The sequence below is a fragment of the Seriola aureovittata genome, chromosome 12, assembly GCF_021018895.1.
Source record: "Seriola aureovittata isolate HTS-2021-v1 ecotype China chromosome 12, ASM2101889v1, whole genome shotgun sequence".
In the NCBI taxonomy this organism is placed as follows: Eukaryota; Metazoa; Chordata; class Actinopteri; order Carangiformes; family Carangidae; genus Seriola; species Seriola aureovittata.
The window spans coordinates 7851821-7865598 of NC_079375.1; the positions used below are offsets into that span (position 1 = coordinate 7851821).

The 13778-nt window shown below is 42.8% G+C and overlaps 1 protein-coding gene across 2 annotated transcripts in view; it reads left to right on the forward strand.

Annotated features, from left to right (window-relative positions):
• The window catches only part of ankrd12 (ankyrin repeat domain 12), a 38608-nt gene extending 26402 nt beyond the window's left edge, over positions 1–12206 (forward strand). For both annotated transcript variants that reach the window (XM_056391318.1, XM_056391319.1), the window contains 8 exons: positions 1583–1786; positions 2118–2260; positions 2801–2948; positions 3334–7760; positions 9101–9199; positions 9456–9599; positions 9708–9803; positions 10947–12206. In XM_056391318.1, coding sequence (XP_056247293.1) covers positions 1583–1786; positions 2118–2260; positions 2801–2948; positions 3334–7760; positions 9101–9199; positions 9456–9599; positions 9708–9803; positions 10947–11132 — 5447 coding nt within the window. In that variant the 3' untranslated portion in view covers positions 11133–12206. The remainder of the gene's footprint in view (positions 1–1582; positions 1787–2117; positions 2261–2800; positions 2949–3333; positions 7761–9100; positions 9200–9455; positions 9600–9707; positions 9804–10946) is intronic.
• Positions 12207–13778: the final 1572 nt, after the last annotated feature.

Consider the following 13778-nt stretch of genomic DNA (forward strand, 5'->3'; position numbering starts at 1 on the left):
TGGTGGTTGCTCAATCTTGTGCCATGCTTGTTAAAAGAACAGTCTGAGAAGACTGTAGACTTTGGCTTCCTGTGTGTCGGGATGGTAACATTACCTTTTTAAATGGTGGACAAAGTTGGTTCTGTTTCCTGTCTTTATCAGCACAGGTTACCCGCACATCATGAAACAGATATTGCTCTGCTGTTTATCCAGCTTTAGAAATCTGAGATTTTTAAAATCACCAATTGTGTGACCTTTCTTTGCCACAGTTTCCTCATCTTGTGTAGACGTTTGACTCTCCTCCTCTCCTTTGAGTGTGGTTTTTAAAAAACATTTTTTGCTGTACATGTGTCAGCTATGTAACCATAGCTCCAGACTAACTTTTTCCATTAGTAGCACTCGTGCTTTTAGGAGCACCAGGACAACATTCACCACTTAAATCAACATGCATCGCAATGCATTCATATTCTTTCCATCTTAATTGTAGTACTGATAGATTCTTTGTGCTGTATTTTAAAGGAGAAAGTCACAAAGTGAATCAATGCTTAAAGAGCAGAAATCATTAAGTTAAACACTACTCTTTTTAAATGGACACCAAATAATACATTTACAAATGTAAATACAAGCTATGCGGTCAGTACATTGCTGCCATTACAGAACTACAACAAAACACGTAAAGAAGGAATGCCTTCTTATATGTCTATCCTTCCCCTGAGTGCCACTGAAGGCCGTTCTCTATAGTTGGCCCTTCTAGCTTTTACCCTGACTGAACCACATCTGTAAAGCCTCCTTGACATCAAAACATCAAACTCCTCCAAGCTAGTTCCCTCAAGATTTATTCTAATCAGGTCCTCCACCTTGTCCGAGCATTATGTGCACAGCATGCAGGATGTTATACAAAGATGGGAAATATTTTAGCTTTGATTTCATCAAGAAGCAATCATTTAGATTCAAACATTCACAAGGACCTTATTTGTACCTTGTATTCAGAGCAGTAGGGCTCCGTGGTCAGTATCATCTCCCATAGACACAGAGAGGACTTGTCCACGTAGTTTCTGGAGATGAACATCTTCATGGACTGGTGCTCCTTTTGAGCCAGATTGGTGGCAACGTCATTTCTGAAAGGAGTGAAGAATAAGACGACCAATCAATTTTTCTCTAGAATCAAGTTTGGGTGTTCCTTTCACTTGCAGGGTAGACGGCTGAATCTTTTTCTCCAGTGCACGATTATTTTTTTAAAGGGGGGGCATATTTGCAAGTCCTAGTGGTGCTCCTAGTTATGAAATTTCACTGCACTGTAACTCTTTAGCCTAATAGTGTGATTGTGTAGGTGAGGGTTGACCCAAACAAAGAACAGATGGGTGATTGGTATCAAGCTTCTCATCTAACTCAAAGAGAGCGCAAATAAGTGTTTTTCCCAAAATGCTGAACTGAACCTTTAGTTAGTGCCTCCTAAAACACACAGTGTCTTTCAGGTTCCCAGAAAAAGGAGTTTCACTGTAATTGCTCAATCCAGTGCTTTGCCTAGTGCAGGTTATCTCAGCATGTGGCAGATTTTTGCTTTAAGCATCAATTAAGTCCTTTTCTCTCTGCCTGTGCCCAGACTCCACACCCAGTCACCCCTCTCAAACGACCCCTGTGCAGAAGAAAGTCCCCAGCAGCGCCTCATCCCGACAGAAGGACAAGGTCAACAAGAGGAACGAGCGAGGGGAGACGCCCCTTCACATGGCAGCCATCCGGGGAGACGCCAAGCAAGTTAAAGAGCTCATTAGCCTGGGAGCTGATGTCAACGTCAAAGACTTCGCAGGTATGATTCCCCAGGAGGTGATATTCTAACAGCTTTCATCATGTCTGTATGGTAGCAATTAATGACATAAAGCTGACTAGATAATGATTCACAGTTAATATCTCATGATGAGATAACAAAAACAGACTGCAGATTATTACCCTCCATGCACATGTTGTGGTTTTGTGTGTAGTTTAATTCTGACTCTTTATTTTTTCATTTCATCTCTATCTGCCTGATTTTCCAACACATTTTGCTAACATTTGAAATTAATTGTGACTGTGACCTACTGAGAAAAAGTCCTATGAATTCTGAAACCCTCTCTACTGTTATTGTTTTCTGCCCTCGCCAGGCTGGACTCCTCTCCACGAAGCCTGTAATCTCGGTTACTACGATGTGGCCAAGGTCTTAATAGCAGCAGGTGCAGAGGTGAACACACAGGGTCTGGATGACGACACACCGCTCCATGATGCTTCCAGCAGCGGGCATAAAGATGTAAGAGCTTAATCTGAGGGTTGTCCTGCCATAATAATGTAGGACTTGAAAGAAAACGTACACTTACGATGTGTGGTCAAGGTCTTTGCACAGGTTTTGTACATGTATTGACTAAATTGCTACAGAACAGAGAACAAGAAATGTCCCAATGTGCATATATAGACATGAATTTAGTCATGTAACAGTGTCTGTCTGTGCTGTTATAATGTTGGATGGCAGAAAGATTTATCTCCATTCAGAGTAATGATTGTTTGGACATTATTGCAGCGTGTTGAATGTACATCATTCATCCAAATGTATATTGTTCATAGCCTTTCTCACAACATCACAGTGTCGGTTAATATAATGTGTGTACAGTTAGAGTGAATATCTTTATTCAGTGCTTTCGTTGCTTTAAAGGACAGCAGTTGTCACATCAAATCAAAATTTAAAGTTTTTGCTTTTGAACTTGAACTTTAATTTAATAATTAGCTCTTCCTACAAAAATGTGATGTTTGTCTTTACAATTCTCAGTATCAAATTTTGTTATGTTTTGTGTAGATTGTGAAGCTGCTACTACGTCACGGTGGAAACGCCTTTCAGGCCAACAAGCGTGGAGAGCGCCCGGTGGATGTGGCCGACTCCCAGGAGCTGGAGCAGCTATTAAAGGGAGAGGTGCCACTGTCGGACCAAGATGACAGCTCTTCAGGTATGCAGAGAATGCTGCAGTGCTTATCTGACCCCCTTGTTTTTAGTCGCATGTTATCATCCTAACTTTAATATTACTGGACTTTCCTATTAACTACACCTCGCAGCACGATGTGTACATGTGTTTTCACTATAGATGGACCAGATCGGGTTTAAAAATTAAATGTCAGCAGTGTATTAAAGGGTTTACTTTACTCAATGGCCTATATGCAGTCATGGTATTGGCAGTTTTATATGCACTGCTGAAGTTTAACTTGCCATAGGGAAGTCGTTTCAAGTCATTTGTCACTTTTCTGTGTAGCATGTAATCTTTAAATGGCTATGTGTGTATGAAAGTCAGTTTATTTTATTGCATGATGTTAAAATTGGTCTTCTCCTCTCCACAGAGTCTGAAGACCCACCGTCTGTTAATCCCTCTAGCGTGGATGACAACATGGAAGACTCTGATACTGAAAAGGACTCAGATGGCAAACCAGCCACAAAAGCGTCATCGTCCATGCCAGGGCTGGATGAGTACGAGTTCAAGGACGAGGAAGAGGAGGAGGATCTCAGTAAAGCCCTGAACGACAGACACATCCTCCGGAGGGAACTACGGCAGCGGGAGAAGGAGGACAAAGATAGGAATCATGTGGCAGGAAAGCAGAGTGGCAAGGGGGATTCCTCCTCCAAGTCGAAAAAGCAGAAGACTCCTCGTGTCCACTGCAGTTCGGATACCTCCAGCGATGAAATGGAGAGCCTTTCAGAGAAAAGGAACTCTCCCACCTGCTCTCAGAGCTCAGACAGCCTCAAGGCCGACACAAGGTCTAAAAAGGACAATGCTGAGCAAAAGGACAAGGGCAAAGTGAAGAGGAAGAGCAAGAGTCAGAATAAAAACAAGGAAAACCAGGAGGATGGTAAAGAGAACAGCAAAACTTTGGTCCTTTCTCTAGCAACAGTGTCCGAGAGCACAGAAAAGGGTCGGGAGGAAGACTCCTTCAAGATGTCTTTCAGTCCTAAAGATGACTCATCCGTCCACCTCTTCCATTTGTCGTCCATCAAATCTCCTAAACTGAACCACAGCCTGACAGATAAACAAACACCACTCAAACAAGAAAATACTAAGATGTGCGTTTCCATCAGTGACGGCTCATGTCCGGTGGACGGTGTCAAATACAACCACTACACAGACGCAGACTACTGCACTGAAGGCTCCAGCACCAAGGGGTGTAAGCACAAGGAAAAAAGCAAACATCAACAGAAAGACTCCAGTGTAGACGGGGACGACGGTCATTCGAGCCCTTACAAAGACGGCAGCATAGGAAACAGTATAGACAGCACCGAAGGAGCCTTACGGAAGACCGACTTAGACGGCAAAGTAGTGAAGAAGCATAAACTTAAACACAAGGAGAAAGACAAACACAGGAGGGAATATGAGGCAGAGCGGAGCCGCCACAGGCAGAAAGAGGCCAGGAAAGACAGCCACAGGAATTTGGAGTTTGACAGAGAGTTCTGGAAAGAAAATTTTTTCAAAAGTGATGAGACAGATGAACCTCTGCCAGTGAAAAAAGAAGGTGAAGACACAAGCACGCTTCAGAAGACCTCTGATTCCTCTCCTGTCAAAGATGAGAGAAACACAAAGGAGAAACACTCCAGTAGTAAGGAAAAGAGGCCAAGAGAGGAGCGAGAAAAAGACAAGGCCGTGAAAAAAGAGCGGAAGGAGGCTGCTGGTAAAGAGGAGAAGGTAAAGGATTCAAAGCTGAGTGAGCGTGACGAGAGGGTGGACTGCCACAGCTCAGGGCGGATTCCTGAGGAGTCGCTGCAGAGCAACAGCATGAAAGAAGAGACAGAAGAGAAACCCATAAGTGGGATCACAGCTGATCAAGAACAGCTGGAGCCCTCTGAAAAAGGCTCACGCGAAAAAACTGACAAGAGGCTCCCAGGAAAGGAGAAGGATTCCGAAAAAATGGAAAAAAGGCATCCTGACAAGGAAAAAAAGATTAAAACTGAGCACTCTGACAAAGCTGAACCACAGAATTCAGTGGATCGTTGGAAGGAAAAAGAAAGAACGGGAGCCATTTCTTCCCACTCGCCTGGAGATAAAAACTACAAAGAGAATGAAAAACTGAAATCTTTATCCACAACAAAAAAGCATGAAGACAGCAGGAAAAATAAAGATAAGTTTGACAAACGGTCTGATAGGGACAAGCAGGACAGAGAGTATAGTCTCGGGGATCACAGAGAAAAGGATCGCACAAACTCTGATAAGAAAGGAAAACCTCTGGAGAAGACCACAGATCATAGTAAATCTGATCGCTCCAAGGAAAAGGACTGTGACAGGAAGAAGAGAGATAAAATAAAAGATGGAGCTCTTTCCTCAAGCTCCAATCTGAAATTACTTTTAGAAGAGAAGAAGAGTTATATGTCTGAGAGCAGCAAGTCCTTATCCACAAAATCAAAGGAAGAGGTTGTGAGAACACCAGAGAAGGACCGTGACCGGAGAGACCGTGACAGAGACTCCGAGAGACACAAGGACAAGGATAAAGATAGGCACAAAGACCGCTCCCAGCAGGCCAAGATCAGCAAAGTGAAACCCAATGAGACGGATGCAGACAAGGCCAAGTCAAAAGCCTCGCCAGCAACACGAGACGCCAAGCCAAAAGAAAAGAGGCTTGTGAACGACGACTTGATGCAGACCAGCTTCGAGCGCATGCTCAGCCTGAAGGACCAGGAGATTGAGCAGTGGCACCGGAAACATCTGGAGAAAATCAAACAGAAAGAACGGGAAAGGCTTAAACAGCGACCCCTGGCAGACCCAGGGAAGCCCAAGCCTAAAGACAGAACAAAGACCGAACCATGTTTGAGTAAGGAGCTGATGCGCTCAAAAAGCTCTGAAGCCTCTGATGTCCACAGCAGAGATAAACCCCTGAAGGACGGCACCAGCCCCAGAACAATGTCGCTTGATGGAAAGAGTCTGCCCTCCATCAGTGCAAAGGTCATGTCAGCTGTGGAAAACTGTCTGAACAGATCGCCCAGACCAGAGAGTGAACGCTGTGGCCTCATGTCCAGGTCTGTGTCATTAGTCTCTGTCGCTAGCTCAGAGGATTCATGTCAGGCTACAACATTAACACCCAGACATGTTGAATACGACTCGGACATGAATCTGGAAGCCTCAGACTCTCAACCTGCATTCCTCCAGTCTTCCCTCGTCATTCAGGCCACCAGATCGCCATCTGTTCACGACAAAGATTGCAACAGTCTTCCAGATGCGCCGCAAAGTAATCGGACGCTGGTGTCCGGCAGACATGAATCTCCCTACCTCAGGGCTATTCTGGATGAGGATGCCAACTCATCAACTGAAGGCAAAGCTGTTGAAAATCTGCCAAAATCCAGCCTGCCCACCGAGGAGCTGAAAACAAGGGAGACCTCAGCAGAAACAGAAGAGAACCTTAACAGTCAACAATGTATGAATTCAGTGGCTGATTCATCTTCAGAGAGAGATGGGAGCACTCCTGGCTGCTTGACACCACAAGTGTCAAACAAAGATCCTATGAATAAAAACCTGATTCCACAGCCGAGCCTCTCACAATGTAGTGGCTCTCAAACCGGATCAACAGAGCAGAAAGCTCTTCCCTCCTCTGAATCTCCTGTTGTCAAGGACGTCCAGTGTCTGATGGAAAATTCACAGGCAGAATGTAGCAACAAGGATCCTGATCAACCATCAGTACCTACATCTTCTGTATCTGCTGAACCATCAGCGCTCACAAACACAAAAACCCTCCAGCAGAGAGAACCACTCCCACCCTCTGGCGTGGAGAGCCAGCAGCAAACGGAAACAGGTACCACACAGGTCTCTGACCACAAAGAGAAACTTCCTGAGAACACTGATAGACCAGAACCAGAGAGCATGGAAACTGTTTCTGAAAGCCTCAGTACAGAAGGGATGGGAAGTCCTGTACCGTCCACCAGCTCACACATTCCCAGCTCCGCTGCAGGGGAGTCTCTGCCAGGTCTAAGCAAAACTAATACTGAGTCTTCTCAAGAGGATATGGATGTAAGTAACCAAGACTGCAAGAAAGCAAAACCTCCCAGTGACACTGCAGGCCCATGTCTTGATGTTCAGATGGAGAAAAAAGACAGCATGCCCTGTGTGAGCCCTGAACACAAGGCTGAGGATACGACTGATGTCCCACAGAGCTCAGAGAGCAACAGCAGTGCTACAGTTTCTGTTACAACAGAAGATATGTCCACTGACGGCAGTGTGGCTGCTGAGGGCTCGTCTGACTCAAAAGCAGAGTCCTCCTCAGAGCCGATGGAGGTGTCACCTTCTGATGAGAAACCCGAGTCATCTTCAGCTGGAGAAGAGCCGAGTCAAAGCACCGTCCAGCTGGCAGCTCAGAGTGACTTCAGCAGCAACACTTCAGGGAGCTCCTCTCCACAGTCTGGTGACCGAGACTCTGATTCCTCAGGGGCTAAGGTCAAGGTTCGCTCTGCAGACGAGGAAGTGGACATCCATGTTCCCCATCCACGCAAGAGAAAGATGCCTAAAGTGTCAAACTCCCAGCCGTGCTCCACGACGCAGCAGGAGAAGGAGAGGGGCCAGCAGTCCCTGGCTGCGATTGTGGACTCTGTCAAGCTGGAGGAGATTGAACCCTACCAGACAGAGAGGGCCAACCCTTACTACGAGTTCCTGCACATCAGGAAGAAGATCGAGGAGAAGCGCAAAGTGTTGTGCAGCGTCACCCCACAACCACCACAGTATTACGATGAATATGTGACCTTCAATGGATCCTACCTCTTAGATGGGAACCCACTCAGCAAGCTCTGTATACCAACAGTGAGTTTCATCACGTCTTCTCTGATCTTCTCTGATTGTGGTCAAGCTGTGTCTAGAAGTCATTGGTCGGATGGGTTTACACCACAAACTGCCGACTTTCATGCCAAGAACCCCTGATTGTGCTGCTCAGTGTAATCTTTATCTGTAGTATTTGACACATTTTATAAAGCTTTTAGCTCTGTGCTCAAGTACTTTGGATTCAAAATGAAAAGAACAGTTGCTCACAATCAGCTGTTTGACTGTATTAAAGTGATGGTTCGGGTAATTTGTGTGAGGAACTCATACGTAGTCGGTGTATGTAGATTCAGATCAACGCCCTCCCAGTGAAGCAGACCGGAGTACCGGCGAGAAGCTGAGCATTGTGCTGCCGCAGACGGGGCTATCTACAAAAATGTCTTATAGCCATTTTAAAAAAATATCCGCTGAAAAATACCAATATCAGTTGAAGTGTATGCTTTTATTTTGACTATTTTCACGGCTTTATCTTGCAGCCAAACAGCCCTTTACTTTGGAACTACATTTTCTCAACTGTTGAACTACTGTATTCCTAGGCACACGCTGATCTGTAGCGCAATACAGTGTTGTGAAGGTAGAACTGTGAAATTATTGTGATATTAATTTAAGATCATATCACTAAGGTCGCGTTTTTGTTGGCAGAGAGCATGTTTAAAAAAAAAAAATAAGAGAGAAAAATAAAACATGACCAATCTCTAGAGAAATGCAAATCGCGATTGAGTTGATTTTTAGGAGAGTCTCCCAGTTGAACCTTTATGTATATCATTTCAATATTTTAAGTAAATAGAGTAATAGTTCTGAATCAGGATCTTCAGTGTTTGGATCAAATCTTGTGAAATTCATTTCATCAGGTTGCAACTGTTATCTGAAGTCTGTTTAATCAACATTTCTTATCTGATGCTGCTCATCTCATTCTCAGGTTGTAGATACAGTTTGTCAATATGAATTTGGCTGCAACTTAATTTGTCTTTTAGTCATTTACATTAAATTTCCCTAGGGGATAAGTAAAGTATGTATCTATCTATCTTTATTTAAATTACTTACAAATACTGAAAGCTGAATATAATTAGATGTGCTAAGAAATTTCAGTTTTCGATAAAATGCCCCCCGACCCGCAATTTTTCTATACCGTGATACCCAGCCTGTGTTCGAAGTTAATCAGAGTCATAAGCAGTTTATGTAATGTCATGTTAATGCTCAATCATAGAGAAGTAAACAAAATAACGTGCTGTGTCTGACAACCTGCATGATGACTAAGCATCTAGACATCAGGCTGCAGTGTTGATAAAGTGTTTTGAACTGTTTCTGTCTCCGTTGTTGTGCAGATAACTCCACCTCCGTCATTACCTGAGCAGCTGAAAGAGATGTTCAAACAACAAGAGGTCGTCCGCATGAAACTAAGACTACAGCACAGCATTGAAAGGGTACGTGGTTTAACACATGGAGTTTGTGTTTAAATGATCTGTCATGTTACGGTTAGTTTTAGTACCTCTGGACATTTATATTACCTCTTGTAGCTGAAATATAACAAGTTGTGTTCAGCTGTGTTGTGTTCTTACACTATAACAGGATATCAGTGCTGAAGTTACGTCTTTTAGATGCTTTTTTTATTACTTCAGTTCCAGATGCAAACAAAGATTGCCTTTACAATATTGATTTTCCTTTATCTTCTTCACTCAGGAAAAGCTGATTGTTTCAAACGAGCAGGAAGTCTTACGAGTCCATTACCGGGCAGCAAGGACATTAGCCAATCAGACTCTGCCTTTCAGTGCCTGTACAGTTTTACTGGATGCCGAAGTGTACAACATGCCTCAGGACGTCCAGGTAAGTGGCATGGGTTACACCAGCCCAGCGTGGCCACTCCAGTCAGTTACTTGATGATACTTTTATTTTAGCGTGTGTTTGGTAAATGATTGTGTGTTCGGTTCACAGAGCGATGACGGCAAAACTTCAGTGAGAGACAGGTTCAACGCTCGGCAGTTCATGTCCTGGTTACAAGATGTTGACGACAAGTTTGATAAACTGAAGGTAAGTTCGCTCGGATTGTTTTCCACTGCATCAACATGTTTGTTTACTAATGAATTCCAAGTCACATGTTTTTAGATTTAATCTAAAGCCTAAATCGAGAGTCAATTATTTTAGTCCTTTTTATTTTGATAATCGGTTGAATGTTTGAGTCACTTTTCAAGTAAAATGCCAACCAATAGGCATTGCCAATTTGTCTGTTTGTTTGTTTGTTTTTTCAAGCATTTTTTCTCCATTTTGTGTCATTGTAAATTAAATACTTTGAGTTTTGGACATTTACAGACCCCATCTTAGTTTGTGGGGAATTATAACAGACATTTTTTACTATTTACTGACATTTTATAGACGAAACAATCATTCACAAAAACTTTGGATCATACAATAATGACAGTAATTGTATTTGCAGTCCTAGTTATAAGAAGTATAGATCTATGAATAATGAGCAGTGTCAAGTTATTTTTCCCACTATAGTAAAAAAATTGCTTTCTGCAGCAGAACATGTTTTTCCTTATTTTTATCAACCCCTTAGATTTTTTTTTTTCGTCACGTATTTGTAACAATTTTAATAACTCACAGAAGAAAGAGGGAAAACAAACAAACATCAACAAAGCATGGGAACCAAGCGTGCTACATGTTTCTTGGTCTGCTGTCTTAATGTCCTTACTGCCCTTGGATTTATTCAGAACGAGATGTGATGGCGTCCTTGTTGTTTGTTGTGAAGGTGATTCATTTCTCTCATTTTCTAGGAAAAGTTTCTGGCAAAACATCAGTTTCTCAATAACATATTTACCCCTTAGATGATTGTTTTTATACCAGTTTTAGTTATTGCTATTTTGCAGGGAACCAATGGACTTTTCAGATTAATAAGACTTCTCCTAACATTTCAAATGTATCCTGTGACCCCTTGGTTCTGATCTGCATGTGCAGGGTCTAGATCAGTGACTTCCGTCGCTGATGGACTCCAGAAGATCAGTTGAACTTAAAGTGAGAAGCAGAGTCTCTTTGGGTTTGACAGCAGGTTGCAGAACCACTCTGCCAAAAGTGTACTCCTTCCTTGACCAATTCTTTCTCAGAAATAGACATTCTTGATCTAAATGAGAACATCTGGCTGGACAAAATAACGATGTGTTTTTTCCCCCTTCACAGACGTGTCTTCTGATGAGGCAGCAGCACGAGGCGGCGGCCCTGAACGCCGTGCAGCGCCTGGAGTGGCAGCTCAAACTACAGGAGCTGGACCCGGCAACGTACAAGTCCACCAGCATCTTCGAGATCCCCGAGTTCTACATCCCGCTCGTGGAGGTCAACGACGACTTTGACCTCACCCCGATATGAACTGTAGGACAGACGTGCTTTGCCACAGCGGCGGCCATATCATGGACACGAGCGGCAGCTGGCACATTCGAGGAAAATGAGAGAAAAATGTGAAGCACTTAGAATGTGGCGGCAATACGAAAGAGCACTTAGAAAAGAGACGGTTTTACTCCAGAGCTCTTAAGAGTCCAAACGGGCACGCCCACCACGACGAGGGGGATCGTGGACCGACCAGGAAAAAGGGGGTCCAGGCCACAGATGAAGCCCAGGGAGCAGAGACCAAAAGCTGGGCCAGGAGCTGCAGCAAGAAGCAAGAGTGTGGACAACAACCACCGGCTACTGCTCGTCATCAAGCAGGGTCACAGCCGAAAGATTTCAATTGTTTTCAAAGTGAGTGTTCATACATTGTGTACAGATTGTGCTCTTAATTTTTTAACTTATTTTATACATAAAAATTGTGCATTTGTAAATAGCCATGTAATTATTGTTTTAAACTTGTAAAAACAAAAAATAATAGATATTTTGATTGTAAACTTGTTCTGTCTCATGTTTTAATGGACCAAAGTTGGTTTTTATATCGAGTGTCCTCTTTGTCTGTGATGTTCTTGTTGTTGTTGGCTTAAAATCTTAAGCATGTGTTGGCTTTTGTTGTGTTTTTTGTTTTTTACCGTTTCTTCCTTCCTCATCTAGAGTTCCACGCCACAGCTGGTGTTTTTTGACTTTGGCAATTAAATGCTGTGCATGCGTTGCGTTGTTTGTACTTTTTTCCTAAAGAGCTGTACTGTGGACTTAATTGTGAGGTTTACTGAAGTGTTCCAGCTTTTTTTGCGCCATTGTGTTATGTCCTTTTTGCGGCTTCACTCCTCATGTGTTGTCCATTGTGTCTTGCGCACATTAAAGTCTGTTGTGGCTTCCAAGGAAAAAAAAACATACTTTTACAGTTTCAATGTGAGATCACAACAAATCCTATTTTTTCAACATAATGCCTTTTGAACGATAGTTCTAAAAATGTCTATTTTAATATTTACTTGTTACATGACTTGTACATATTTGTAATATATAATTGAATAAATTTTATTTGTTGTGAAATTACAACTCTTGATTTAGGTGTGATTTATTTTAATGCCGCATAAAAGTTACAGCTGAAAAAATAATAGCAAACATTCACTGGTTCCAGCTTCTTAAATGTGATTTTGAAGTGTTTATACAACATTAACACTAATATTTATCTTTATTGGTGTTGGTTGGAAGCAGCATGATCACGTCACCTAAGGTTCTGAAACATCTTTTACCATTTTATCAACCAAATAATGAGTCACCATGAAAACACAAAATGTAGAAAATACAAGTCGCAGATAACAGACATCTATTTTGGGCTCTGAGCAAACGTAAAGGGCATGTTTCTTTTTTTAATTTATTTATTTATTTTTACAATTTTCTAACATTTCATAGACTAAATGCTAAATGAATTACGATGTATTTCAGATGTGTGCTGAGCAGTATTGTTCTCAGCCAGTAGATGTCGCTGTACGCAGCAGTTCACAACCAGCCAACTCATTGTGATTAATAATAATGTGGAAACTGACATGATGGTTTTAATGCAGTAATATCAGTGCAGCTCACAGGTAGTCAGTCAGTTTAATGAGAAAGTGGCTGCTGAGTTTGTCTTGAGATGCACACAGTGATGGTAAAGATGTTTATTGTACTGATAATGTGGCAATAGGAAATTAAAATATATTGACACAGCTTCTTACAGAATAATGGAAAAGTGTAGTGGTGGAAAGTACATTTATTTAACTTAAGTAGTTGAGGTACTTATACGTGAGTATTTCCATTTCATCCTCCTTAATACTCCTACTCCACCACATTCATTCCAAGGTGATACTTTTCAGATTAATATTTTACCTGTGAAGCATATGATCAATTTATAAGAATAAATTTATCTCACACACAGCAGTTCATAAAGATACTAAATGTAACTCCACCTTGACATAAAAAGTGCCATTTTGCATTGAAATCGCCCAAGTTTACTCTTACTTTTCACACTTGAAGTACATTTTGCAGCTAATACTAAGAAGTATTAGGTGCAGGCCTTAAACCAGTGATGGAGTACTCTGATCTGAGTACTTCCTCTAACACAAAGAGCAAAAACCTTTATCAAACTAAATCCTTACAAACGGCACCAGTTCTCCTCGGGACTCAGGTTGTTCTGAGCATCTTGGAGGACGGTGTCTTCATGTGATCCCAGGCTGACTCCGTCATGTTGAGATCAGGACTCTGTGGGGACCGGACCAGACCTCCTTGTTCTTCTTCTCTCTGGAGATCTCCGGCTGTGTGTTTGGGGGATTTGCCCACTTTGTGGAAACCAATCACTCCTCCTGAATCTGATGAAAATTTAAATGTTCCCGCCTCGATTGAAGGTGTTCCTCGCTGACCTTTCTCCCCTGCGGGCTGGGGGCGGGAGGAGGGGGGGGGGGGTCTGACTCTGACTGATGTCGTGTCTTTGATGAGTTCTTATGAAAACACATGTAAACACCTGTGGAGCTGAACGGCCCATCAGAGCGTTTCTGTGACGGGGAGAGTTGTTGCTACAAATGAGCGCGGGGAGGGGGGGCGTCTCAGCGGGATGTCCGCGCGGCTTCACGGCTTCCGAATCGCCCTCTCTCA